The 27,424-nt window shown below is 50.8% G+C and overlaps 10 protein-coding genes across 10 annotated transcripts; 5 read left to right on the forward strand and 5 right to left on the reverse strand.

Moving 5' to 3' along the window:
- Nucleotides 1–724: 724 nt before the first annotated feature.
- On the forward strand, nt 725–2,838 carry CCMA1212_006609 (Protein priB; the record flags this gene model as incomplete). The annotated part of the gene is made up of 5 exons (XM_073703819.1): nt 725–867; nt 929–1,234; nt 1,296–1,721; nt 1,775–2,318; nt 2,398–2,838. The coding sequence occupies 5 exons, from the start codon at nt 725–727 to the stop codon at nt 2,836–2,838; spliced, it is 1,860 nt and encodes a 619-aa protein (XP_073557757.1).
- Nucleotides 2,839–4,039: 1,201 nt separating this feature from the next.
- Nucleotides 4,040–6,073, forward strand: CCMA1212_006610 (putative proline-specific permease put4; the record flags this gene model as incomplete). The annotated part of the gene is made up of 8 exons (XM_073703820.1): nt 4,040–4,193; nt 4,274–4,487; nt 4,565–4,719; nt 4,779–5,128; nt 5,187–5,617; nt 5,680–5,735; nt 5,761–5,893; nt 5,952–6,073. Exons 1-8 carry the CDS (start codon nt 4,044–4,046, stop codon nt 6,071–6,073), a joined length of 1,611 nt encoding a protein of 536 aa, XP_073557996.1. The 5' UTR covers nt 4,040–4,043.
- A 504-nt stretch (nt 6,074–6,577) lies between these two features.
- CCMA1212_006611 (uncharacterized protein) lies at nt 6,578–8,264 on the forward strand (the record flags this gene model as incomplete). Its single annotated transcript, XM_073703821.1, has 3 exons — nt 6,578–6,705; nt 6,775–6,974; nt 7,084–8,264. The coding sequence occupies 3 exons, from the start codon at nt 6,578–6,580 to the stop codon at nt 8,262–8,264; spliced, it is 1,509 nt and encodes a 502-aa protein (XP_073557995.1).
- Nucleotides 8,265–8,497: 233 nt separating this feature from the next.
- Nucleotides 8,498–9,871, reverse strand: CCMA1212_006612 (Alpha-L-rhamnosidase; the record flags this gene model as incomplete). Its single annotated transcript, XM_073703822.1, has 1 exon — nt 8,498–9,871. One exon carries the CDS (start codon nt 9,869–9,871, stop codon nt 8,498–8,500), a length of 1,374 nt encoding a protein of 457 aa, XP_073557994.1.
- Nucleotides 9,872–12,637: 2,766 nt separating this feature from the next.
- CCMA1212_006613 (putative transporter) lies at nt 12,638–14,425 on the forward strand (the record flags this gene model as incomplete). Its single annotated transcript, XM_073703823.1, has 4 exons — nt 12,638–13,149; nt 13,445–13,654; nt 13,744–14,182; nt 14,258–14,425. The coding sequence occupies 4 exons, from the start codon at nt 12,638–12,640 to the stop codon at nt 14,423–14,425; spliced, it is 1,329 nt and encodes a 442-aa protein (XP_073557993.1).
- Nucleotides 14,426–14,573: 148 nt separating this feature from the next.
- On the reverse strand, nt 14,574–16,363 carry CCMA1212_006614 (Phenylacetate 2-hydroxylase; the record flags this gene model as incomplete). Its single annotated transcript, XM_073703824.1, has 2 exons — nt 14,574–16,058; nt 16,145–16,363. 2 exons carry the CDS (start codon nt 16,361–16,363, stop codon nt 14,574–14,576), a joined length of 1,704 nt encoding a protein of 567 aa, XP_073557992.1.
- A 691-nt stretch (nt 16,364–17,054) lies between these two features.
- CCMA1212_006615 (Ankyrin-1) lies at nt 17,055–19,133 on the reverse strand (the record flags this gene model as incomplete). Its single annotated transcript, XM_073703825.1, has 1 exon — nt 17,055–19,133. One exon carries the CDS (start codon nt 19,131–19,133, stop codon nt 17,055–17,057), a length of 2,079 nt encoding a protein of 692 aa, XP_073557991.1.
- A 682-nt stretch (nt 19,134–19,815) lies between these two features.
- On the reverse strand, nt 19,816–20,735 carry CCMA1212_006616 (uncharacterized protein; the record flags this gene model as incomplete). The annotated part of the gene is made up of 5 exons (XM_073703826.1): nt 19,816–19,911; nt 19,967–20,161; nt 20,268–20,378; nt 20,466–20,610; nt 20,674–20,735. The coding sequence occupies 5 exons, from the start codon at nt 20,733–20,735 to the stop codon at nt 19,816–19,818; spliced, it is 609 nt and encodes a 202-aa protein (XP_073557990.1).
- Nucleotides 20,736–22,549: 1,814 nt separating this feature from the next.
- Nucleotides 22,550–23,971, reverse strand: CCMA1212_006617 (putative glucan endo-1,6-beta-glucosidase B; the record flags this gene model as incomplete). The annotated part of the gene is made up of 2 exons (XM_073703827.1): nt 23,727–23,971; nt 22,550–23,664 (listed from the first exon to the last, which is right to left on the reverse strand). Exons 1-2 carry the CDS (start codon nt 23,899–23,901, stop codon nt 22,550–22,552), a joined length of 1,290 nt encoding a protein of 429 aa, XP_073557989.1. The 5' UTR covers nt 23,902–23,971.
- Nucleotides 23,972–26,577: 2,606 nt separating this feature from the next.
- CCMA1212_006618 (uncharacterized protein) lies at nt 26,578–27,399 on the forward strand (the record flags this gene model as incomplete). The annotated part of the gene is made up of 2 exons (XM_073703828.1): nt 26,578–27,029; nt 27,090–27,399. 2 exons carry the CDS (start codon nt 26,578–26,580, stop codon nt 27,397–27,399), a joined length of 762 nt encoding a protein of 253 aa, XP_073557988.1.
- Between the last annotated feature and the right edge of the window lie 25 nt (nt 27,400–27,424).

Raw genomic sequence — 27,424 nt, forward strand, 5'->3', positions numbered from 1 at the left:
TCCTGCCGCCCATGATGAAGAGAGACAAATTTCGAGATCGGGCTGGCCTGCAATAACATTTGCCGACGACCAGCTGTTATTGCTTGAGTTTATCAGCAGCTCGTGATTTTTCGCAGCATCTATGTCGGCACGTGAGATCACAACTGCCGGCTTCTCAAAAACAGCAAAAGACCCCGGCGCTCACCAATACCCGGGTAGCACAGAGGAGGTAGCATCTCGTGTAGGTCGCCGAACCGGCCTCTCACCCTACACACGCCCAGGTCCTCCCAGTGGCTCTGAATGTGCACCAACGGGCATAACCGGAGTTTGTACGAGCTGCCTCTGCCTCATGATCTGTTAAATGGAGCGATTCGGTGCATGGCTTTGATCAGGATGTAGCTTTGAAGATACTAGGGTAGCTTGATCTAAGTACGGAGTACGAAGCGTCCACTATTAGCCGTCGGACCACCTCCTCAGTATGTGTCTCTACTACGACACCCCCAGTTCGAGAGTACCTCATCAGTCTCACCCACCAGAAGGCCAGAAAGCCCGCAACAGACCTAGTCATTGTCGTCAGGCCCACAGTCTCCACCAATCCTTTTCGATGCCATTCATTGTTTTCGCGTCCTGGCCGTTGCGTCCACAGTCGAGTTGATTCTCCACCACCAACTGACATATCGGGTCGTCGCGAGCCAACTGCTGCCGTAACTAGGCTGTACGCGTTTGTGACACGCCGACTCTCGCCATGAATGCCTGTCTCCCATGTCGAAAGGTAAAGATGAAATGCCGCCAAGGCAGTCAACCGGCTTCTCAATGCGAGCGATGCGCGCGGAAGTCTCTGGACTGTGTGTTTCAGCGGCACCGTAGAGGCCGGAAGCCTGGGACGAAGTGAGTGAGACATTCCTCGAGTCCCATACGATGAGGTTGACGAGATTTCCAATTTTTGTAGGATCGCCAAGCGGAACACGGCTGCAGCACCGCCTGCCACATATTCGGCTGTGAGGAAAACGCCGGATCACAGCGGCGATTCTCCGTCAATGGTGGAGAGCGTGCCGGCTGAAGAGCCTAACAACTTACAGCCATCAGGGGTGCTCAATCAGGAGGCAATGCGAGGCAAGTTTTCGCTGCGCCGAATCTTGAGCACCGCAGATGGCGATGCTATGGAACCTCCGGAAGCGTCTCCTCCAAGCCGACCAGAAGACCCAATCGAGATGGGCATTCTTAACCTCTCCATTGCCAAAACACTCTTCGAAAAGTTGGTGAATAACAGTTACGGCGTGCTTGTTTTGTTAGAGACTAATGCGAGGCTTTTGTAGTTTCATTCTTGTTCTCAATCAATACATAAGCCAGCTCGATCCCCGTTTGCACACTTTCTTCTACGTCCGCCAAAAGTCACCATTTTTATTCACAGCTATTCTGGCAATGTCCGCAAAGGCGTTCAACCCCATCGTATACAATGCGCTGTATGACCATGCGCAAGATCTCTACACCGAAGGCTTTCGGAACGGCCTCAAGTCTACAGAGATAGTCCAGGCCATCCTCATTCTCACCTATTGGAAGCAGCCACAAGATACGCGAGCATGGACATCGATAGGATATGCCATTCGCATGTGCATGGACATGGGATGGCACAAGTTGGCGCCTTACTCCACAACCAGTAGCGTCAGTACGGATGAGGCCAGACGACGCGAGATTCGCAACATCGAGAGAACGTGGTATGTGTTGTTTGTATATGATCGAAGGTATGTCAGACATAACCGCCATCTATACGCAGCGATAGCTGAAAGCTTTCCAGTATCAGTCTGCAAACCGGACGGCCCTGGATGATCGAGCGCAACGCATTCATAGAGTCGGTCGACGCTTGGTGCAGCGATGCCGTCGCAGACCGAAACGACGCTTTGCTCGGTGCCTTTGTCAATTTAAGACTAATGAGCTCCTCAATCTTTTCCCTACATGCTCCCAGTCGTCCCCGTAGCGAAAGAGTGCCTTTGGCGGATATGGAGACACTGCTTTCGCTTAAGAAGGCCAGCATCGAGAGATGGGAGTGCCACTGGATTCAAGAGGTGGAACAAAAGCAGCTGCCAGAAGAAGAGACGTGCCACAAATTCCTCATCCGGTTCTACGGGACGCATCTTCGGTTACAGCTCTTCTCGTTGCCGCTCCAAGACGTGCTTTCCTCGAAATACTCGGATTCATCTCTTCATTTGGACATCATCTGGGCCGCATTCTCAGGCGCCATGGACATGCTGAAGCTGATAACACGGCATTCGGCGCAGCTGTGTTTTGCTCAGGACTCGATTCACGTCATGACTGCCTATAGCGCGGCTTTCCTCGTCAAGGTTCGTTTGGATCTACCTCTTCTATACCTGTGGTCTCTGGATGCTTTGCGGTCCTAATGTTGGCGATCGATATCATTAGCTTCTCTTATCGGCCCCGGATACAATAGTAAAGGCAATAGAGTCCTCAACAATAGATGCCATTCGTGCCGCCGCTCAAGCCTTCTCTCACCATGCGTCAGCTCCAGGAACGAGCTGCGAACTGCAGACACGATTTCTTCACAATATTGCAACAAAGGTTTCTCAGAGGAATAGGACAGAAAACGTCGCGACGCCGACAGACGCCTCGGGTCTGAATCGGCATGCATTTCAGGATCAGGACCGGTCGGAGTCAGCCAAGCTTCCCTTCTTACCACCAGAAGTCAACCAGGCCATGCCCCAGCCCCTTGAGCAACCTCTCCCCGAAGTATTCATCTTTCAGCATGCTGACCTGGACCCGTTATTCATGGACGACGGCGCGTGGACTGATATCTTGGCCTGTGCCGCCTTCAACACTCAAAACGGTATATTATTAGCAGGATGATTTGATGACTGTAACATCCGTTAACAATGACTTCATACCTTATACATTATGGATGCAACGGAACTACAGTCGTTTCCGAGTGACTGAATGTGCGAATGCCTTCTCTCATAATTCTCAGCTGAGAGGGGCAATTTGGATCTGGACACGCTACCAAGGCATCGGTTATCATCCAATCGTTGAGAGACGTGACTCTTTGCTTTGCAGGAAGAAGGGGAATAACGCTGGCTACTTCATCTTAGCAGTTCCCACCCTTCCGCAGGTGTAGGTAGACACCTCTTACCCAGCGAGTATATACTTATACCCTGGTTTGGCGGCAGATAGATCATTTCCCCTTGAAAAGTGAAGTAGTTGCCTACTTTGGCTCCGCAAAGGATTCGTCTTTCTGGAGGGCAAATAACTCCAACCCGAAGGTCACAAAGCTGGAACGAATCCTCCTGGGAAACGGAGTGGGCCATATTGGATGAAGAATTCGGCAAACAACGTCGAGTGAGTTGCTTGCAAGAGACACGGTGTCATGGTTTACGGGGATGTCCTCCAATTCTTGCGGGTTCTCAACGGGAGCGGGAGTGCAATTTATTTACGAAATACAACAATACCCCCGCCGATGATTGTATTCTTCGGCGTCAACTTGGTCTGTAGATGGCGATAACTGCAGGTGGCATGTCGCCGGCGGGGACAGCGTCTTAGGGCCGTTGGACCGGCGATCAAAAACACAGTTGAAGACGCCGGCAACGATAAGCAAACGTTCAACGGATGACATATACGGACGAAGCTAATCTATTTCAGACTATCGTATGCTGTCAAAGTAGACCATCAATTCCATTGCAACAGACATGCACTTGAGCCGGTTGAGATGAAAGTCCGAGAAGGGTGTAGTGGGCGTTAGACGACCTTGTAGGATGAGGCCAATGTTAATAAGGTCGTATCCCCCTTGATTGCCGTGGAGGGGGAAAATCCTTGCTGACAAGGGTCGTCATCCTCCCTATTGCCCGGTGTTTACGGCTTCGCTGTCTTGCCGCCTTTCTCAAGTCCCACACGGAAAAAATCGAGTGCTCCCTGAACAATTGCCGACGCTGGGTGAGGGACAAACTCACGAGAGCGCAGTGGCATCTAATTACAAACAAAAACATTACAGTGGCCAGCCCAGCATTCCGCATCGCAGCAAACTCTATGCACCACTGCCATCATTTGCAGTCAACAGCCCGATGGCAACGGAAAAGGGCTTGGAGCGTAGTGTCGTCTATACCGACACGTCTCGCAATGGAGATGTCGCATCAATTGCCACTGAGACTAGCGGTCTCAGACGTGAGCTCAGCTCTCGCCATATCAACATGATTGCCATTGCAGGAATGATTGTACGTCGAAGTCGAGCTGTTATGCTATGCTGAAACCAACAATAACAACACACTGACAATGGCCAAACGCGTCCAAATAGGGCACCGGTTTGTTTCTCGGCTCAGGGCAAGCAATCGCAGCTGCAGGCCCAGCTGGTGCCCTTTTGGCGTATATTGTAATGGGACTTGTCACTGCCGGGGTCTCTTACACGACGGGAGAGATCACCGCATTCATGCCAGGAACTGGTGGGTTCATCCGACATGCGACCAGATTCGTGGAGCCAGCACTCGGCGCAGCGACGGGCTGGAATTTCTGTGAGTTTGGCCTGTCGTGCTTCCGTCGCGTTGCGCGGTGTTGCGTTTCCTGCCCTGTATGCTTATGAGAAGGCCAGGGTATACAATGGCCATCACGGTCCCTGCAGAGATCAGCGCCGCAGCCACAGTGATACAGTTCTGGAACGACTCGGTGAGCCCTTCTGTGTGGATTACTGTCTTCGTGGTTGTCATTGTCACTTTGAATCTTTGCGGTGTGCGTTTGTACGGCGAGGTATGTTTCCTGTGGGCTCATCGTCCGAGGCCAGAATGAATTACTAACAAATAGTCAAGTCCGAAGTCATCTTCGCATCCCTGAAGATCATGCTCATTCTCGGCCTCATCATCGGTGGCCTTGTCATCGACCTCGGAGGAGGACCCAGTCACGACCGTCTGGGTTTCCGGTATTGGAAGCATCCGGGAGCATTCAACGATTATGTAGAGACCGGAGCGGCAGGACGCTTTCTCGCTTTCTGGAAAGTCATGCTCACGGCGGCGTTCAGTTTTGGCAACATCCAGGTTGTGGCAATCTCCGGATCCGAAACTCGCTCGCCCAGGAAAATGATCCCGGCGGCTACGAAAAAGACGTTTTACCGCGTTTTGTTATTCTACGTCCTCAGCATCTTCATCGTTGGTCTTATCGTGTGAGTGATCTCTGTATTCTGTTCCGTCAGGTTGAGGTCCTCATCAACCGCTCAACAGTCCGTACGACGATCCGTCCCTCTCCATCTCCACCGGCACTGCTCAACAATCTCCCTTTGTCATAGCCTTCCAGCGATCCGGCGTAAAGGTCGTTCCATCCATCATCAACGCCGTCGTATGCACCTCTGCCATTAGCAGTGGCTCAGCTTGCATCTTCATCGCCTCACGCACTCTGTACGGTCTAAGTTGTGATGGGCACGCCCCTCGAATCTTCCAACACTGCAACCGATTCGGGACGCCTTATTATGCCATCGGATTGACTTGCCTTTTGCTGCCTCTTGTGTACTTGAATGTTGCCGACAATACATCTGTGGTCTTTGGCTGGTTTGTCAACATTACGACAATCTCCGGCTTGATAGGCTGGGTTGTGATTGAGGCAACGTATCTACGCTTCTACTCCGGCCTCAGAAAGCAAGGCTTTTCGAGGGAATGTAAGCTACATCTCCGGTAATGCCCACAAATGCATTGTGATCCCAACCAACAAGACTCTCAGTGCTTCCTTATAAAAGTCCGCTGCAGCCTTATATTTCGTGGGCGACTTTGTTCGTGGTGAGTTTGGTTATTCTCTTCTCAGGTATATGCTTCCCATTCGCGGGTCACATATTCAAATTGCTCAGATACAGCGGTAGGCTTCGATGTTTTTGTTAAGGGACACTTTACCGCCGCAGGGTTTTTGACCTGCTACCTGAACGTGGGTATCTTCATTGGTATGGCGCCGCTGCAATCGTCCGAACTTCCACTCATCTTGCTAACAAGCTACTCCAGCTCTGTACGCCTTCTTCAAGGTCTTTTTCAAGTCCAAAGTCATCCCCACATCTGAGATTGACTTTGAGACCGAGTTCTCGGCAATAAGTCGAGAACAGCATGTCGAAGAGATCGCACGGTAGGCACCGGTTGTTGACTTGATGTTATGAACCTTGCTCCTAAAGCCGTTTATCATACTTCACAATCCAGTTGCCTTTGTACGATACCCCTCTCCAGCTTCTTCCTGTTAGAATCTACTACCACTTATTGCTCTTGCTCCACACGCCGTCACAGCTCCCCATCTGTCTTCCACGAGTCATTAATCCACCCTCCCCAAGCCGGTGCTTGGCTCCTCTCTCTAGCGGCCGAAAGCGCTCCTCTTTTGTACACTATCGGTTGCAACCCCGCCCTCTGTCAAAATCCACATCAGCATAGCAGTGGAGGTTGAGATGGCCAGAGTTTCTACTATCGGGGGTTGTGGCTGCTGTTTTGCAGCCGGAGCCGCCCGCTAACGATGGATGATAAGTCGTGCGGTTGCCTCGTCTGCTATATGTGCTTGACATCCCCTCTCTCCACACGCTCTCCTATCATAACAATCTGACAAGTTGCCGTCCTTGTAAATAACGAGTATATCCAAACGATTGACCATGGCCGTTCCCTCAGTCCAGCTCACTGCGCCGAATGGCATCAAATGGAACCAGCCAACTGGGCTCTTCATTAACAACGAGTTCGTTGCATCGTCCAGCGGCGAGACGATTGCATCCGTCGACCCAGCGTAAGCGAACAATGCAGCAGCGACTCGAGGCCGAGGTTGAGTCGGCTTTGGCTAACCTGGCCATTGCAGCACCGAGGAGATCATCACAAGCGTTCAGGCTGCTGGGAGCGAGGATGTGGACAAAGCTGTCAAGGCGGCAAAGGCCGCACTCAGAGATCCCTCTTGGAAAAAGCTCTCCGCTTCTGATCGGGGCCGCCTAATGATTCGCCTTGCGGATTTGATCGAGGCCAGAAAAGAAGTATTTGCGACAATTGACGCGTGGGACAATGGTGAGAAGACCTACCATGGCACGGGATCATGAGAATCTTGAGCCTGACGTTTTGTCTCTCCATTGACCATCATGCTATGACACCAGGCTAACTTTCTATTTTCGTTCAGGCAAGACGTACCAAGAAGCGTTGGAGGTTGATCTCGTCGAAGCCGTAGCAGTGATACGGTATTACGCTGGGTGGGCAGACAAGCAGTATGGTCAAACAATCAGCACTACGCATCAGAAGTTTGCCTACACCCTCCGTCAACCGATCGGAGTTGTTGGCCAAATAATTCCGTGGAACTATCCCCTTTCGATGGCCACTTGGAAGCTGGGCCCTGCCCTTGCTTGCGGCAACACTGTGGTGCTCAAAGCGGCAGAGCAAACGCCGCTAAGCATTCTTGTTCTCGGAGAGCTTATCAAAGAGGCTGGATTCCCAGCTGGAGTCGTGAATCTCATCAATGGGTATGGCAGAGATGCCGGATCTGCCCTGGTGAACCATCCCCTGGTCGACAAGATTGCCTTTACAGGCTCAACAGCGACGGCCGCAAACATCATGGCATCGGCGGCCAAGACATTGAAGAACATCACCCTTGAAACTGGAGGGAAATCGCCGCTCGTCGTCTTCAGCGACGCCGACTTGGAGCAGGCCGTCAAGTGGTCTCACCTGGGCATCATGTCCAACCAAGGCCAAATTTGCACCGCTACCTCGCGAATCATGGTTCAAGAGGAGGTGTACGATGATTTTGTAAAGAGGTTTCTCGAGACCCTAAAGGCTGTCAGCAAAGTAGGAAGCCAGTGGGCAAAGGACACATACCAGGGCCCGCAAGTTTCCAAGGCGCAATACGATCGCGTCTTGGAGTATATCGAAGTCGGCAAGAAGGAGGGCGCAACGGTTGCGGCGGGAGGACACCCTTTGAACGCTGAGAGCAATGGTAAGGGCTTCTTTGTTGCTCCAACAGTCTTCACAGATGTCGATCCTTCCATGCGCGTTTACCGGGAAGAGATTTTTGGACCTGTCGTTGTCATCTTGCGGTTTACGACAGAGGATGAAGCATTGGAACTGGCAAACAACACAACATACGGCTTAGGTGCTGCCGTCTTCACAACCGACCTTGAACGGGCTCATCGTATGGCGGCCGAAATTGAGTCCGGAATGGTGTGGATCAACAGCAGTCAAGACTGTGATCCGCGGGTGCCGTTTGGAGGCGTCAAACAGAGTGGCATTGGCAGGGAGCTTGGAGAGGCGGGCCTTGAAGCTTATTCTCAGATCAAGGCTGTGCATGTCAACATGGGGAACCGGTTGTAGAGACTGCTCGGCTCAGTGGATGTCGGTGTAGGAAAACAGAGTCTTCACGGGATAAACACGGAAAGAGGAGCGTTAAATTGCCCGAGAACGGAGAGCGGTATATGAGCACTATTCGATATACATAGTATATAAGGCAATATGTAGACTATCTATATAGGCAGTTGAACATCATCATTTCATCGGTATCAGAGGATCGTTTCATGTCGTGTGGCGCCAGTCTTCCAGTCCAAGATCTACTTGCTGTTCGGGCCGTGACCGCCCGTCTCATCAGAGCTCATTCTCTGGGCTTCTGTCTCGGTGCAGGTAAAGCCTACTGGTCCGTTAACGTTGGAGCAGACCCATCTTGCCAGCAGTTCGTCAGTGCCCTCCTTGGTAACATCAAAGCCCGTCACCTCAAAATCATCGCATCCTCCGGCTGCGGCGCTGCACTGGAAATATGCCGCCTCCGTCACTCCAGACTGCACTGTTCCGCTGACGCGCCTCCACGTGACGTCTTCCATCTTGAACAAGGAAGAGTCGCAGTCTTGGCCGGCGTACCCAGAGTAGTTCTCGCACTGCCAGGCGAAGAAGGGCTGCTGTCGTCCACCAATGAGTTTGACGTCCTCGATGGTAATGTTTCGGGCGACACCGTAACCGCCACCTCCGCCGTTGGGGGGGTAGCCTCTTGAGATGCCGGCCCATGTCTTAAGGTAGGAGACGTGAGCAGTGTTCTTGAGTGTGATGTTTTTCGCATAAAAGTTCTCCAGATACTCGTATCGGCCGTTATATTGCCCCATGGAGCCGATGGCTATGCCCTGTCCGTTCTCGAAGTAGCTGTCATACACAGCAATGTTGCTCGAGTTCATTTTAAGGGCAATGGCATCGTCGCCGTTAGAGACGGTCCACCTTCTGAATGTGATGCTGTCTGAAAAGATGGTGTCGCAACCATCCGTGTTCAGCGTGCTCCACTGGCTTGTCGAAGTGCTGTTGACGTAGATGTCGTTCAGTTCAACATGCTGGGAGTATGTAATGGCCATTGTCCACATCTGGCTCTGAACAAAGCGCAGCCTTTGGATGACGGAGTTGGTGAGGGTGCGCAGATTGATGTTCATCGGCCGGTGAGGCAGATTTCCTTGGCTCTTGGCCCAGTCATACCAGACTTGACCGTTGCCATCAAGGGTACCAACACCCCAACCATCCCAGAGCACATTATTGCCTCCAAAGTACCAGACGGTACTCTGATTCTGGAAGCCAACGGGCATGGATACTGAGAGCCAGTAGTCAATGTCGGTGCTCCAGAGCAGGCGTCCAAATTGATAGATGACGACGTCTTCCAAATCCAAGGTCGTCATGTTCGACTGGATGTTGTAGACAGGCCCAGGGAGAATGACGAGGCTCTTTGAGTTGCATCTGTTATTGAGAGCATCCATGATGGCGGGTGCATCGTCACCGCCATCGGCATCTGGTCGAATGTAGCAGAAATGGCGACTTTGAGCCGCCGCTTGGTTTGCCCAATGAGATTCCGACTGAGCAGCATTTGCCTCTCTGCCCATGAGTCCTTGGGCCGAAGAGGAGACTGCGAGAGCGGTGGGCAATGCCGCCAGAATGATGGAAGAAAGCACAACCATTGTGTAGATGTTGACGTAATAAGACAAAACGACCGATTATCAGCAATTCGTAGTTGACAAGTAGCTGATGGTGGGCGGGTTCTTCGTCTGCGCCTTCGCTACAGTATCGATGGTCCAAGGTTCGCGCGAACAGCCTCCTATTTATACGGCTACCTCATTGAGCTACAGAGCATTCTACATCATAGAAGCACGCGGAGAGTAGAAGCTGTGCAATGTTTCCTGCGACACAGCCTAGATGAAAACCCCTCTCGAGAACAGACCAGCACTAGGCCAAAACATGCACAAATGTCGCCGTGCCCATAATTAAACATCCAAGACAAACGAAGCAGAAATAGCATGAGCCGAGCCCAAGGGCGAAGCTGCAGCGAATCATTTTGTCGATACGCTGGGGAATGCTACTTCGTACGCCAAGGCCTTCTTTTCCGCCTGCCGCCCTCGACGTAGAGTGTGGATCTACAAGTTGGCGTTCAAGTACATACCAAGCCTCCCTGCGCCGAGGACGTTGGTAATTGCGCTTGCCGATCCAATCACGAGCTGAGATGACGTCTCAAATGGTCCCAGATGCCGTGAAGCGCTGCGCGCTCTCGGTCATAATGGGAGTGGTTCATGCTGATCGGCCGAGCATAGTTCACAAGACCTTGCTTATGCTTGAAAGTCTCGTGAAGCCTCCAACTTCCCGACAACGTCCAAGCAACTCTATCGGATGCGCTAGTTTCTCCACGGGGTAATACCCCAGGTTTTGCTTCCCACCACTTCGGGATATGAATGACACGAGATCTTGTTGGTGGAGTGAGCAGAGCCGTATGTGGAGGACAAAAAAGCAGCTGCTCCTTACGAAGTACCGGCGCTTATTCGATGTGGCCCAAGACCGGATCATCGGCTTCTGAATCCTACATTATGTACGATACGCTTGCTGTACTAGTCGGAGTAAATCACGTTACACCAGCGGATATGGCTTTCGATGAGCCGCAGATAAAAGCATCTCTTGCTGGAGACGGATCTAGAACTTTGAACAAGCAAGGTGTATCAGGTCAGCCGGCGTCCCGTGCGGGTGAAGGGTGCCATTGTTTGGATCCACAAGCAGCGTCACACATACAGCTGCTACCACGAGATAAAAGCGCGTTGGCTGCAAGTCCTGTCTCTGTTGGGTTACATTTGGCAGGATAACCGTTCAACATCAAGAATCGTGCCCGATACAGCTCGTCTTCCTAGCATGGCAATGTTGATTGATCAAACCCAACTCGTACAGAGCCATACCAGGTTGGATGGACATCGCCTCTTGGGTCAAGGCGCTGTGCTGGTTTATAAGCTTATGTTCTAGTCCACGATCAACAGGCACTGTCCGCTTTGGACGGGGTATTGCAAGTCTGAAATGAACAATGCGCATTATTGACACATGATTGTGTCCGTATGGCAGCAACACAAAACTAACCAACATCTCAGTCACAGTATGAGATTGGCTGCTCGCAGTTGGGGCGGAGGAGTTAATGACGTTCTTATTCTTGTGTATCGGCAGTTGCTTAGGCGTACTTTTATGGCTATCAGCGACTCCCGTCGGCATTATCCGCTGCAATTTGCCTATTGCTCAACTGATTGTGTTCCGTTCTACGCATACAACAGAAGCAATGTGACAGCCCTTTCCAACTTGGACAACTTATTACCTGCCTATTACATGGCTCTACCGAGCCTTCGGCCTTGGTTTTGGGTGTCGAATGATTTGGGCACATGATGGTACATTGGTAATCGCTGTGACGCCGGACATTCTCAACGCATACAGTACGTTCACTGGACATGGGTATCGGGTAAAAGATCAGCGAGCGGGGTGCGACGTCAAGATGGTCCCAAGGCCGTTAAAGCCTGAATTGAGACCATATAGAGGAGTTCATTTTATCTACCTCGCAGAGATGATGTTGTTGGTGAAGGAGACGAAGGTAGAAAAGATAGGTGGCTGCGTGTAAGGCAGACAGACACATACGCACGAGAGGGCATGGTGCGGGGTGTTTTGGTATGTCTGACGCCCACAGGAATGGGGCTATTGCCTATGTACCATCTTGTCGGGAAAAAAGAGCCGAGATCATTAGCTGGGCTGGTAGTCGACAGACACGCTCTCATACCTCATCACACAAGTCAGAGTACCTTCATGACCATACCCTACATTGCACGGGTCACATTGCACCAAACTGCTCCGTGAGCACCCAGCGTTTTGATCCGTCGTTTGCATCCAGCCAAATGCTCATCTTATATTTACATACTCCCTTCTTTCTCATGCCCGCCGCCCTTGAGTACAGCCGCCCAAGAACATGCCGGCTGACCATATTAAGCGTCTATGAGTAGGCTGGTGCCATTCCGTGATGCGGAAAGGCGAAAACTTCCCGGGCGTCTCTTGGTGTATATAGGTAGGTATCTTATATAAGAGGAAAGAATCTCTAATCAATTCAAACTTGCTATTACTGTTCTCTTTTCCCCCCAATCTGTCTTGAACTTAGCATTAATACACTCTTCAAAGTACTGAGTAATAGATCCATCAAGACGCTTGGCTCCTATGAGAGGAAAAAAGCGCCTTCTCACGACAAGCCGATAGGCCCACTAAAGAGGCCGGCATACGAGCGGAATATTAGTCGAGATAAAAACTTTCTTCTACTAATAAAAGATGTAGCTGGATCATGTTTTAAATGCTAAGGTCTGGAGTTTCATGTCACTCGCTTCTGCGCATTCAATGAAGCGATGATATCCTGCGTCGCCTGATAGAAACTGCTTGGTGTCACAATGGCCTCGATCTCGACCACAACTGCTATTGAGCTCGCCACGAACTCGTCTCCAAGCCGTGGGTGGAGTTTGCGCCACGCCAACCCCAACGACAACAAGAAACAGCCATCCACAACGATCCATACTGTCACAGATCATGTTCTTGCGGCCTCTCGAGAAGCGGATTCAACGGCTCCTGATGGCGGATATGGCTGGGTCATCGTAGGCAGCGGCTTTGTTCTGCTGTGGTGGTCCCTCGGCACGACATATGCCTGGGGCGTGATGCAGACTGCCTTGGTCGCTGATGGTCTGGCTGATCCGGCCGTGCTCTCCTTTGTCGGGTCGCTGCAGGCGGCCTTGATTTCGGCATTGGCCGTCGTGAACTCGTTGGTCGTACGGAAGACGGGAGTTCGTGCGGCAGCAATGCTGGGAGCGGCGTGCATGGGCGGCAGCGAGATTCTCAGCAGCTTCACCATCAGGAATGTCGGCGCGTTATTCTTCACGTCCGGAGTGGTGATGGGGCTAGGTGTCAGGTGAGAAGCAGCCGGAACACCATAACCATTGATTCATCCTTTTTATCTATCTTTTATATCGCGTCGTTATGCCTGGGTTCCGGGTCGGAGAATATGTTGAGAATGATGCTAACCAAGGCGGTTCCAACAGCCTTTGTTTCGCTGTAAGCTCAGCTTCACCTCACCGACCTTGCATGATCCGTATGACGTATGGATGCATGAATTGAACACACAGCATACAATGAGCACAGAGCATCACGTAACTAATCTGGAATACGAGCCAGGTCATCTCAACGGTCCCATCTCAGTACTTCAGTTCAAAACGAGGGCTGGCCAATGGCTTCATGTTTTCCGGAAGCGGTTTCGGAGGCGCAGCAATCAGTTTTGCACTGGATTCGCTGATACAAAAGTTGGGCGTTGCATGGGCATATCGCATCCTCGGACTGATGACTCTCTCAACAGGTCTCCCGGCCGCATGGCTCATGAAGGAGAGGGTCCCAGTAGAGCGACGCGGATTCATTGAGTGGTAAGACATGCAATGCCACAGAGCCGCACAGGCCAGAAATTGTGTTCGACTGCCTGACTGACTGGCTGGCTGGCTGGCAATTTGCTTAGGAAGTTGTTCAAGTCACCGACCTTTGTGCTCATCTTCATAGGAAGTGCAATAGGAACCTTCCCCCTGTTTGTTCCGCCATTCTTCATTCCACTATACACAAGATCTCTGGGCTTCTCGACCAATGTAGGAGCCGGCTTGGTTGCAGGTTTCAGTCTCTCGTCTGCAGCTGGTCGCATTCTCTCAGGCTTTGCGTCCGATAAAGTTGGCTCCATCAACACTGTTCTCGCGTCGCTTGTCCTGACAGCCGTCACGATGCTCGCAATTTGGCCAACATCCACAGCCTTGGCGCCACTCATCGTCTTTGTCGTCATTAACGGTGCTGCCAATGGGGCTTTCTTCTCTACAATGCCAACGGCTATCAGCAAGGTGTTCGGAAGTGCTAGAGTGGCTGTTGTAATGAGCATGGTGGTGACTGGCTGGGTCGGCGGGTATTTGACGGTGAGTTCTCACTTTTCTCTTAGGTATTGTGTGGGCGACTACAAGCATCATCTAACAAGACTGGCCCACCAACAGGGAGCTCCAATTGCAGGCTACATCTTGGACAGCTTTGGCGGTGCTGATGGCGGTTTACACGCCTACCGACCCGCCATGTTTTATGCTGGTGCGCTTGCGCTTACATCCGGAGTCTTCATTTTAGGGGCTCGATTGTGCATTAATAGATCACCTTTGGCTGTCGTGTAAACAGTTGGTTATGACTCGGCGAGGGACATGACAGCTAAAGGAAGGGGGCCATGGCAGTGTTCACCTCACTCGACCGCTTTTGCACTATTACAAGTAGTGGTACAAACATATATGTAAAATAGACTCCTCGCTTTAAGCAGCAAATGAATCACAGATCCTTTGTCCTTTCCTCTGCCTCCGCAATCCACTCTCGAAGCTTAGCTTCGTCTCGCGGTTTCAGACCAACCTTGAATGGCTTTGGATCAGTCGTGAGCGAGGTAGGCGTCGCATTGCACTCGATCGGGTGAATGATTGGAGCTTGGTCCGGTTCCTTCGTCGGGACAATCTGAAAGCTCGTAATGAGTCGGATGTAGGCCGTGTAGAGCTCTCGGTTGGCGAGGTGGGAACCAGCACACATTCGAGAGCCCGCCCCATATGCATAATGAGGCGTGCCAATCTCCTTATCCTCCAAGAACCTCTCGGGGATGAATTGGTCCGGAAGCTTGAATCTGGCCTCATCATAATCCGCCGCGTAAGCGTTCTGGGCGAACCTGTCAGCGCTGACATATGATACCGTCTGGTTGAGCATGTGGCGTCTCATGGGAATACTAACCATGAAAAAAGTTGTTCCGGCTGGTACAACTGAGCCCTCATAGGGAATATCGCTAATGTTCATCCGAGGAAGGCAGATCGGAATGACTGTCCAGAAGCGAAGGGTCTCCTTGACGAGTGCCGTGACATACGGGACCTTTTCTTCAATCAGGCACTTTTCCCAGGCATCTCCGTTGGGATAAGCTTGCTGGATGGCCTTCAAGGCTTTAGCCTGGATACTTTGACCATGTTCGGTAGAAAGATATGCCATGCCCATGACGATGTTACCAGGTACCGTATCTAGCCCGGCAGACACCATGGTCAAGCAGATGGACTTGAGTTCAGCTAGAGGGATAACCATGATTAGCATGAGAACATTGACAGACAGGTAAAGGAAGAGAAAGAAAGCTCGTGTTGAGTAGCACTGACCTTCGTTAAGCCTAGCCTCCGGGTCTTTGAGAATATTTCCAGTAATGCAGGGCTTATCCGTACCATTTGCGATCCGCTCCTTCAAATCGTTAAGCATGTCGGTCAGGTATTTGTCCCGTCTCACGCGATACTCTTCCGCCTTGGTGTTGGTCTTGCTAAATATGCGGAGGAGCGGAATGTAATCTTGCCAGTTGTTGCTCGTTGATCGGAAGTTGGATATCTCGCGCTCGACATGCGTAATTTCCGCCAGAAGATCGTTGTTAATATTTCCATCGATACGGAATCCATAGTTCAAGGTCAGTGAGGTGTTGAGCGCGAACCGTGCCATGTACGGACTGGGATCAACGTCTTGCGAGCCATTCCTACAGTCATTGAGCAGCTCTTTGATGCTCACCGTAGACTCAAGATCGAGGATAGGCATGTAGGACTGGACAGCAGGGCGGTTCAATGCTGTAGCGGCTGCCTTGCGGCGGCGTTTGCAGGATTCATCCCAGGGAGATGTTCCGATCGTGAACCCTTGAGATGAGGAGACGACCGAGTGAAAGGTGTGAAACGTCGGGCGAGAGATGAGAGACGACTGGTGGGTGATCCAAAAGTGCTTCACCGCATCGTACGAGTTGACAAATACAATTCGCTATAAGGTAGGTAGTATACATCGAGTCAGTTGTGCTTCCTTGTCTCGAATGGTCCAGGAAGAGGTGAGGGGTACGAGACACGCACTCTGTTGCCCAGGCGAGCTTGAAAAACAGGTCCGTATTTGGCTGCCCAGCTCTTCGCAACTCGAGCATGGTCTGCTCCAAGCTGAAGCAGGTTGCCAAAGAGGGGAACACCAGGAATCTCGGGGATTCCCTTGACCTTTGGCGTATCGGTTGCGTTGAGAATTTTGAGTACAACAAAGACGGCGGCGATGACTGCTATCCCCAGGATTTGATACGCCATTTCAGGCCAATAATTGGTCAGATGAGAACAGTGACACGTAAACTTTTGGTGCCCTTCAAATCGTCGCTTTCTCAACACACACCGTAAACAGTCGAAGCTCGCCCAGGATCAGTAACGCGCCATATCAGTTATTTGACGAAGCAGATATGGGAGGAGCTACTTATACGCCTGCAAACGCTAAATGTTCGAGTAGCATCGGAATCTCAAAATGCTCTTCATCGCGGTTATGACGATATATCTTCGACAAATAGGCTTCTCGTTACTGGCTCCGCGTCAAGAGAGGGGCGCGGGAAGTAAGCGGATAATGCGGGGAAGAGGATCAGTATTTGCAATTTGAGAAGACGGTATGGAGTTGGCGAGGTGTTACAGTAGGGCGATCGAGGAGGGTCAATCCGATTCCGAATCCGAATCCGACTCCGGTCCAGCAGCACCACCACAATGAAGACTTCACCGAGTTCTCAGTATCATGGCACATATAATAGAGAGCTGAGAGCTGAGAGAGGACTGCGTACGTGGCTTGAATTGCGACCTTATCCAGATCATAATTGTTAAACGACGCGTGTGGTGTCTGTGCGTTTATCCATCGTCGCCAAGCACCCGTCACCATGTTTTTTGAAGACATGCGGATCAGTGCAATCACCAGAGAAGCCTGAAGCGGGATGTCTCCCCTCGTCCTATTCTTCCCCGCCACTCAACCGATTCTCCTATGGAAAAGACTAAATAGACCCGTCGGTGGCGGTCTCGGCCATTTCTGATGAGCTTCGTCCAACAAGTCGACCAGTTCCTCGTGATGCCAAAAAGCCAGTTGGTCAAACGCCGTGCCTGAACGATGTCTCGCTCCTGGGTCGACAATATTTCGTTTGCACAACCGCCTCACAACTTCCATGTGGCCAGTGTATGCGAGGTCCTTGAGCTCCGTGGAATCACCGCCAGCTACATCTTCCGGTGAAATAGCTAGGTGACCTAGGAGAAGGTGACCCATCAGCTTCACATACCCTTTGACTTTGCCATGTTTCAGATGTGCCTCGCATGTCACCAAATGCAGTAGAGGTTCGTTCTCGACACTTGTCATAAGCTCTTCAACATTATTTGTCTTGAGAAGATATTCCATGGCCTCCAGGCAACCATGCCGCGCGGCCTCTTGGAGCGTTGACAGTCGTCCGCGAGATCGTACTGTGATGTCGGCCCCTGCTTTGATGAGGGTCATGGCAGACTGATCGTTTTCCATGCAGAGAGCGTGAATGAGAGGGTACTCAGATCCTGAGCGCCTGTTGATATCGATTCCCAAGTCAATGAGGTACTGTGTCACCAGGGCGTTTTGTGTAAGAGGACGGGGAGTGCCAGCGACCTGCAAACCCATCGAGTACAAGTGCTCAAGGATAGGGTCCGCATGAATATCGGCACCCGCTTCCACAAGAAGTCTGAAACATGCAAGCTTGTTGTCAGATGCCGAATATGTTGCAGCAAATAAAGGCGAACCGTTTTCTCGATATCGCACGTGTAGTAACGACTTCTTTCGTGAGAGGAGAGCCTCGACTACTTTTGTGTGGCCCCAGAAGGCTGCATCTTCCAGTACGTTCCGATTGCTTGGAAGGCGGTCGTTATCTTCATTTACTGGTACTGGCTCACGGATCAGACACCCATCCTCGATGAGCAGCATCGCAATTTCTTCCAGCTCTTGGGGGTTGTGCTCCCTGCTATAGTCGTAAAGTGTTTCCAATGGAGTGCCGTGGAACATTCCTGGCCGAGCAGCGGCGGACAAGCCAGGGCATCTCGCAAGTATCATTTCGGTCGCCTTCTTGCTGCGAATCCTGTGCAGGATGTTCTTTTGGTTCATATCACGCGTCGGATCTGCCATTGCATCAAAGAGAAGCCGCATATTGTCCAACCGATCATGCTGCACCGCGTGGACCAGCGCATCATGGGCTACCGCACCCAGCTGGAGCAATCTTGCCACAATCGCCGTGTTTTCCCCTTCTGCTGCATATTTCAGCGCTGCAGTCAAAGTCGGCCTATCAAGATTTTCTTCGAGAAGCCGCCGAAAGACCTCCGCGTTCCCGGACTTTGCCGTTGCACCGAAGGCGTCGCACCTCTTGTGACAGATGATCTTCGGGTCCGCACCGGCCGCCAACAGTAGTTCTACCACTTCCAGATGCCCTCGGGAAGCTGCCTGATGGAGAGGAGTCGTGCCCGAATGCTCGGTCATGTACCTGTCGAACAGCGGCGGCTGATTCCAGATTTTCCTCAGCTCAATACGCGCACCTCCATCCACCAGGATGCGCGAGGCATCTGCATTGCCGTTCCAAGCCGCCAAATGCAAAGGTGCCCATCCATACGTATCAAGAATATCTGGAGACGCTCCTCTCGAGAGCACTAGCTTCAAGGTGGCCTGGCTGCACAACTGAGAAGCGACGTGCAGAAGAGAGGTCAGCCGGCGAGGTGTATCTATTGACACCAGCTCAGATGGTTCCAACAGGGTCCGGTCGTAATATCCCGGGACCTCGCTTAGATCAATGTTGGGTTTATCAATGTCTTCGAGTTTCGTCTGATGCAAAAGGATCTGGAAAGCATTCGCCGCCTTGTCTGTCAAAGCTGCGCGCACAAGGTAATACGGCCATCCTCTCTCTGAATCAAGAGCAACCGCTTTCTCGTGGAGAATTGTTTTTAGGGAGAAGTTGAGATTTTTGCTTGCCAACATCCAGCGACATAAATCAGGGAGCTCAAGATGCTCAGCGATCAGGCACAATAGCTCCAAGCTAACCTGGTCCATGGCGTGAATCGTTCATCAAAAGTGCAAATGTGAAAAAAGAAGTGGTGTAGAACTGCGGCCATGCTTAGTGCAAGGCAATTGAAAGCTATTATATCTGTCTAAGAAAAGAATATGCACCCATACCTATGCAGTTAAAGGGTAGAATCTTACGTGAAGTACATGCTCTCTGGAAGCTGTCGTTCAATGGCGCATTCTGTCGCAGTCCACCGTAACGGCAGTCTCAGTTGCAAACATTGAGGCGTGAGCAACCCAAACCTCCACGATATTGACCTACCTTAGCTGCGTAGGTAGCTACACATGCCGTAGCCGTGGGAGTAAGGATTCGGTCTATATCAGGTCGGCGTGACAATCACCTGTTTCCGTTTAGTAAATACATAGGGCACAGCAGAGTGATCTTATAAAAGAAAAACTGCAATTCAGCTGGGTTATTTTAGGGTTTGGAATACTGTAAGGCGCTATGGCTACTTGACATTGTTCTGGGATCATTTGTCGCCAGATGCGCAAGAAAGAGCGACAGTCCAATCCCCCAGCCGATGATGAACCCTTACAATTAATAGGTGAAGCAAGGCTTCGTGAAGACGGATTGTACATTCTGGGGTTTTTATGTGATGGTCTGTAGGCATTTGATGCGGCAGTTATCCGTTTAGGCTGTATGACAGGCAGCAGCTCCAGGGGTCATGTCCTATTTTGCTGCAGCTCGCTCAGCCAGATACCGCTCGACATTCGGGCGAGCATGGATGGCCTCCCTCAGCTTCTTCAATGGCTCTGACAGCGTATCCTAGCGGGGTTGTCAGCATGAGCTTGTTATATGGGAATGTTGAGGGCCAACTTACAGCACCGCAGCCAATGCACTCGTCGTTGTCCAGAGCTTGAAAGACGGCAAAGTCGACGTAAGTAGGTTTGTTTCCCAGCAGATAGGGGCCGCTGTTGTCCAGGGAGTAGAAGTAGGTGAAAAGATCGTTAAATTTCGTGACGTGCTTGTCTTTATAATCCGTCGCCTTGGCGGTCAACTGGTTAACCCAGCCGGTCTAAGCCAATGAATGGTAAGCCAAAGTCTCATCGATCCATGACACAACAGCGGAGGATTGTAGGAAAAACACAAATGCACCAAGTTTGAGATTACGGAGTACTTACTCGCCAGTCATTGTACATGTCGGCTACAGCATCGACAAGATACTTTTCGTAGTTTGTTTCTCCGTCGTATGCACCGGATCGGCGCGCCAGATAACGAAGAATGGCGAGGTGCTAGGATAAGCTCTCAAAGATTAGCATAGCTGACTCGTCTTGCAATGACGGATCTAGAGAGTATTTGCAACACAAATGCGCCCTTACTTGGTAGAGCCTTTGGCCGTCAATTTCCAAGACCGGCAGGCTGCCAGTGATACTAATTCCCAAGGATTTGTTGATGCCTGGCCAGGTATCGTCATATGCGTAGTACTTATCCTCGTATTCGATATTAAGCTCTCGCAAAAATACTCTGGTTCGGACATTAGCAGGTCGCGAATCTGTGTATCTGTGACAGCATTTGAGTCATCATTACCGGACAATTTCGCCCCTACCAAGGCTTCCCAGGCGGAAATAATGAAGTACTGGAGTGGACATGGTCAAAATGGCAGAGAAGACGATGTGCGTGATATGAAAGAGCTGAGATGAGCCGGTTCTGAACCCTTCTCCCCTCTACCTAATATATGCATAGCCGTCTTTGAAAAAATTCCATTACTTAGAGCAGCCGCCTGAAATGATTAATAATAGTTCCGTAGCAGTAGGCTGATTGCTCAGTTGTCGCTCTCATGAGTTAGAATAACCGGAACAAAGGATTCTACTAGCTACCTTGCTCACCTAGTGAGAGGATCGTTCAAGGTTCACTCTTTGACAACCGACCCATATTTCTCAACAAAGTAGGGAACGAGCATAATGAGCATTGGTGGCCCTTCGTCCTGTCGAGGTACGAGGGGACACAGTCTCGACCCAACAGACTGTCCTTCCCCGCTGTATCACTAAGCGGAAATTCCTCGACCATCCACTGCCGCCCGAGGCTCGATGGCGGCGGCAGACAGAGTAGTGCAAGCGGCGAAAGCGGCGAAAGAGCGGCTCCGGCGGATTACCGAGCTGTACCTTGTCTCAGAAGTTTAGGTACTTATTCAACGCAGTACCCCTCCACCACGAGAATGCGAGAATGTTGCGGGAAGTAATCGTTGCGAGTTATGCTAGTCACTACAAGATAGAGCTACAGTGCTGAGTGCAAGCTGAACCGTTGCATCGTGTTCTCTTACTCACACCAAGCCACGACATGGAGTCGCTGAACAGAAATGTCGTCCCCAGATACTCAACAGTTCTCCAGTTAGTTAACGAACGCTGTCGACTCCAGTCCAGCCATGCTCAATATCAGGAGGCAGGTCTCTCCCGGACTTGCCATTGTAATCGGATTCTGCACCGTACACAAAAGAGGTGTTCTTTTTCCGTCCCATCAAAGGTCAGCCAGCCGGGCTCGGCGTTGCCCGTTGACGGGATAGTAGGCAAGGCAGTTCCAGTTGGCTTATGACATCACATCCTATTGGTGCCTGAGAACGGAACCAGGGATATCCGCCAGGCGATTCACGGCCACTAATTGGCGTCGTGGTGCAGTTGAGGTCGCCGGCCGTAGCCTAGACAAGCAGCTCCACATGTATTCAGAGAAGATAGGTCATGCCCTTGTTCATATAATTGTTGAACAGGAGTCATCATAGGCACCCTCGAGCTCATCTAGCGACAGGACTGCCGAAATTTTCCCTACCTTGGTAGTAGGAGCAAGAGTGAAAAGAGTGCCTCCATAAGGGACTCGTAGTTATTTCTACGGTCAACGGTTTCTTAACGTGGCAGTAGCAAATAATTCAGGAGCACTCGTTGCTGAAATGCTTCGTATGGAATAGCAGGAATCCGAAAATAATGGTAATGATAGCCCCTCGGAGCTTCACTGCCATTATCGAAGATTTGGAAAAAGATACAAGATGAAGTAGAGTTTACAGTGTATTCTCTCTTAATATGACAAAGACTTTATTAGTTCTAGAGCAACACACAACCTTACATTCAAGCGAGACATCGTGGAGCAATAGATTGTCGAGAGTCAATATCATTGGGTAGCTTATTTCTGCTTCTAGTCTTCTCACTGATTTACCTTTCATTACGTTGAAAGAGATCTTCTCGGATGGTGCAGGCATCGCCCATGTCAAGGTAGACTGTTAAAGAATGCCAAGCTGTAGGAGCTTTACAGTCGTATCACGCTGAGATGTGGAGACTGCTAGAGGCGGAAGACATGGATTCCTCATGATTTTAAGAAGATATAGTAGCCTCCACTTGTGAATAGAATATGGTTCATTAAAAGAGAGATAAATCTGAACCCCTGATAAAGGAGATCCTAGGATCCAACGGTCCAATCTTTACCTGTATCCAGAGCAGACATCCTGGTACACGTTCTGTTGCAGAGCAGCAGCATTGGTTGGGATGTAGTTGAGGTAAGTAGCATAGGAGTAGGTCCAGCGAGGATCGTTCAATTCCGTCTTCCAGGTCCAGTAGATCCATCCGTCCATTCCAGGGGACTCGTACAGCTGCTGCTGAGCTGTGAAAAACTTCTTGAAGAAGTTTGCGTCGTGCCAATCAGCACCAGACGTCATGCTCCATTCGCCCGTAATGGCAAAGTCCTGGCCGCTCACAACCCGAGAGTCGGTGCAAGCACTGTGCATGAGGGAGTACTGATCACCAGTGTTACCGAGGGCGAAGCCAATGTAGTTGTGGTCGTCGAAGCCTGTCATGGGGTCGTTCTTGACTGCAGCGTTGCTGCGAGCATCGCCAGAGTCCCACTTGCTGGACATGAACTGCACATGCAGCTTCTTGTTGCTGGGGACGTTGAGCGCAGCCTCAGCGTCGCGCACAGCCTTGAGGGCACCCGGGTAGTAGGTCTGCACAAGGCCCGGGTCTTGGCCAGGGGCCGGGTAGCGATTCCCTCCATCATGCCTAGAGACAGGCTCGTTGAGAACCTCAATCATACCGACGGTTGAGTAGGCGGGGTTCGTGTGGATGCGGTTTGTCATCCATGACAGCCACTTCTCTGCACGGCCAAAGTCGTACGAGTTATAGAAGCCCGCGGGGTTGGGGTTCTGGCCGGTGAAGACGTCCTGCTGCTGGCCGCCAGGGGCACCGTGGAGATCAATGATTACGTAGATGCCGAGGTCAGCGGCCTTCTGGACGACAGCATCGAGGTACGGCAGCATGAGGTTGCCATCTGCAAATGGCTCGCTTGCCTTGTCGACGATGTCGACATAGGACCAGTATCCAATGGGGATACGGATGGTGTTCAAACCGACATCGTGGACTGACTGAACAGTGGCAGGGTTGATCCAGTCTCGCCAGTGGTTCTGGAACTTCTGGTTTCCGGTGGCGCGGTTGTTGCCCGAGTAATGCTGAAGCATACAGTCGAACTCGGAGGCAGCGCCGTTACAGCCCATGACGTTATTCCACTCGTTGGACATCATCCAAGGCTCGCAGATCAGCCATCCTGGGAATGGGCGCGTGAGCCACGATTCGCCGAACTCTTCCCGGGGTCGGACATTGACTTACCACCAAAGTTGACACCGCGGATCTTTGTGATGCCAGAAGCCAAGGAAGGCTCAAACCGCTTGCCGAGCTGCTCATATCGAAGCGTCTGGTTGAAGGCTGCCAGATCGCGGTCCTGGGGAAGCCACGCAAAAGCGGTGCCGGCGAGAAGGGCCGGTGCAACAATGGAGTAACGCATCTTGCTTGGCAAGCTGTAGGAGTTGTCCAAGAGCTGACGATGGGTGACGCGAAAGACTTCAGTCCAGTTGCTAGGAACCAAACAGACTTATATACAGACTTAAACTGAGCCTTATTGTGTGGCAGATTCTTGATCAATTGTCAGGGTACTCCCTACTTCGTACGCACCAGCGAGTGGGCAATCAACGACACCTCAGTAGCTCCTTCTCATCTATTGTTTGTATCACATCAACTGGTATCGCATTATGCTTGTCAACCTATGATATGCGAACCATCCATACAGCGCAGGAGAACGCCGGCCCGATTCATTGTAGCACCTTGAGTTACTACTCACAGCTTGGGCATATACGACTAGCCCAAATAAGAATCTGATTAAGCTTACTGTCGCAGATAGCTTTAGACTAGAGTGGACCTTCCTCCTCCGTTTAGGCGTTATTTTCCACTTTCCATGCAATTCACGTCCACTTGAGGTACTAGCTTCCATCCAAGGGGCGACTGGCAATCTTATTACTTCACAGGCGCATGATACTAGTCAGCAGATCTATCAATAAACAGGGCAGAGCAAACGACACGACACAAGGCCCGGCCAGGGTCGGGCAATCTGAGAATTAACGGAGGAGTGTGAAGAGCTATCACATCCGAAGTCCGCCGGACATCGCAGCCATCACTAATCCATAAAGGGGTTATGGCACAGCCTTCCTGGGCTGACATATTGTGCCCCATATCGGGAGACTGCGAGGGTGTGTCGCGTATGCAGTGCTGCTGCCGCCAGTACCAGCTTTGCCTTTTCAACAGCCAAAACTGCAGGTCTTACAGATCTTGGTAAGTAGGTATTATATTTAGACACACAGATAACTCACATAGTAGGTCTGTGATGAGCATGCGAATTACGAGTACATGAAAGTCCAGACTTGCCTGTCATTGCTGCCTAACAACCCGGTACGGAGAACGCCGGCTTTGGCTCTATGAGACGCCGTGGGCGTTGTCGATCATCCCTGGGGTTTCATACAAGGCATGAAGCATTCCTCTCTTCTACAACGAGCGCGTACACGTCTCTCTCGCATGAGCAGTATTTTGGCCTTGTCCCAAGACCGTCACATAGCGGCAAAGTCGTCGCTATGTCCCAAAGCAGCAGTTGGACTGACTAGTGTTTGATTGAGTGGATAAGCGCGTACACATGCATAGGTATGTAAAAACACGGAAAACGTGAAGTGTCAAGAAGGGGAACTCGTGTCCTTCGGCTCTTGATTGGCCCTTGAAGCTTTTGCGACTCGCGGAAACTAGACAAACATGGATGGAGTTAGTTGTCGAGTTGTTAACTTCTCTCTTAAACTTAAACTCTTAAGGTTGTAAGCTGTCTGAAAACTCCGACCTTCGAACTTCCAATACGAGTTGGCGGCGAGACGTTTTGTTTCGGTGGCGGAACATAACCCATGCGCGATAAGACGCTTAATCAGGTACCTCAAAGTGCACAAGTTACAGCCACAAGTTGCAAGGCCTGTGTTATTGCAAAAGAAGTCTTTAGCTATTTCATGACCTACTCACCTAAGGTTGGTGAAAATGGGAGCCAAGAGCAATTGAAAAGGCCGAGGAGTTTGCCGGCTACATGTCCGCACTACGTATGTAGAAGAGTGTCGTCTGAGAAACACAAGGATATCCATTATGATGATGCATGGGCGGGTAGAACAGCGCTTCACATCGAAAAGGTTGTAGCATTTTGCGTCCTAATCCATAAACTCCACAATGATGCTCTTGGTAAAAAATTGTGGCTTCTCTACTCGAAATTTCGTGCCCTAGTATTTGACAGATAAGGTTAGATTGCACGCGATGTTCTTGTGAGAGTGAAGCACAACGTAACTCAGGAATGGAGGCAACGGATATTATCTTATGTTTAAATACGACCCCTGACTCCCCCCTCCAACATACTGAGACTTGTTTTGTTAGTGTAATGAGTATTTGTTTTGTTGAAAAGATTGCACAGTTGAGACAAAGCCGCAAAGAGAGAGAGAGAGAGAGAGAGAGAGAGAGGAGGAGAGAGGAGAGAGGGAAGAGAGAGATGCATCGATCACAACGCGATGGCAGCAACAGCTCGCCATCTTCCCTCATAACTTTTTGGTTTCCGAAATTGACATTCTTATCTGTAGAAGCTTCTTATGCTTAGCATTTAGGAGACTGCATCTAGTGTGGAAGAACTAAGGTCTCTTGAGCCCACTGTTTGAAGACGATCCCTACCGTCACAAAATGTCGTTACCAGCCCGAAACGATACTGAAAGCCCGTAGAAGAGATTGTTGACGATGTGCAACGGACTTTAGATCCACAGCAAGAAACAAGCCCCGTATTTGGCGTAAGCATCATCATAGGGTTGAAGGACCCTCAGGGGGAGTTTGACGAACTTGCCTTCAATGTTGTACAGTTGCCATCGCATAGAAGTGTACTACCTTTGATAGAGTATAAAGCCGCTGATACTCTTTGATGGTTTGGTATCAAGGTTCAAAAATTAACCTACCTCACGCCTCAACTTTACCCCGAAAGCGTCAACGCCACTCTAACACTACCTATACCTTCACAATGAGATATACGAACTTGATCAGCTTGCCTCTCCTCAGTCTCTTCAGCCGTGCACAGACTTTTGGAGATGAAGCGCAGAGTATCTTGAATACGGATTGGGTACTTGGAATGCGTCGCGCAAACGCAACTGGAGCAGCGAGCACTTATGGATACAATGTTACTGCAAGGTATCCGGGTGAAAGAAGCGATAATTGGACGCTGTCAATATCAGTGTCTAGTGATATTCCTGGAGAAGACTTCTCAAGTGGTCGCTTCGTTACTGGCACCCAGATTGACTGGACGGCCCCTCAAGGCTTGATTGGTTCCGCAGATCCGTCATGGTTCATATGCCGCAGCGTCTACAGCAGTTCAAGGCTGAAGAATTCGGACCCTGCATCAGCTCAGGGAACTTGTAATGGGCTTTTATCCGACAATTGCTTGAGTGCGTTTCGAGAGTGGCTGGAAGGAGGCACACAATGCCAAAATAATACGCTGCCCCCAGTTTGTGTCGATGAGCTTGGCTTATCAGATGGAGAAGGATTCGGTTCAACTTCTGGTACGTTATATCGCCACTCTCCTCGATGAACACTTTTTTGGTTCCCCCATGCTGACAATCACTCTGAAGCCCGCCCTGTTAACAGCAGGACAACGCTTCAGATGCGTTTTGGTCATGAGAGCCATGAGCGCGGGAACTTTACAGCTTATTACAACGCCATTCGACAAGTCTGGCTCGTCGTCACTGGATTCGCTGAAAGAGGTCGTGATGACAATCATCCAAGGGGATCTGCTGGCCAGCCAGCAATCGTTGCATGCATCCAAGCCAATGAAATTGAGCAACGAAGCAGAACTTTCGAGAATGCAGCCGACACTGCTCTTCTTTCAGGGATGAGAATCTGGGCGAGCGTCATGGTAACGGTAGCTCTCATTTTTTTAGGGGTTTCGATATTGTGAAACTCATTGAAGAATGCATTTGCAA

This window comes from Trichoderma ghanense, assembly GCF_004382785.1.
Source record: "Trichoderma ghanense strain CCMA-1212 chromosome Unknown scaffold_7, whole genome shotgun sequence".
In the NCBI taxonomy this organism is placed as follows: Eukaryota; Fungi; Ascomycota; class Sordariomycetes; order Hypocreales; family Hypocreaceae; genus Trichoderma; species Trichoderma ghanense.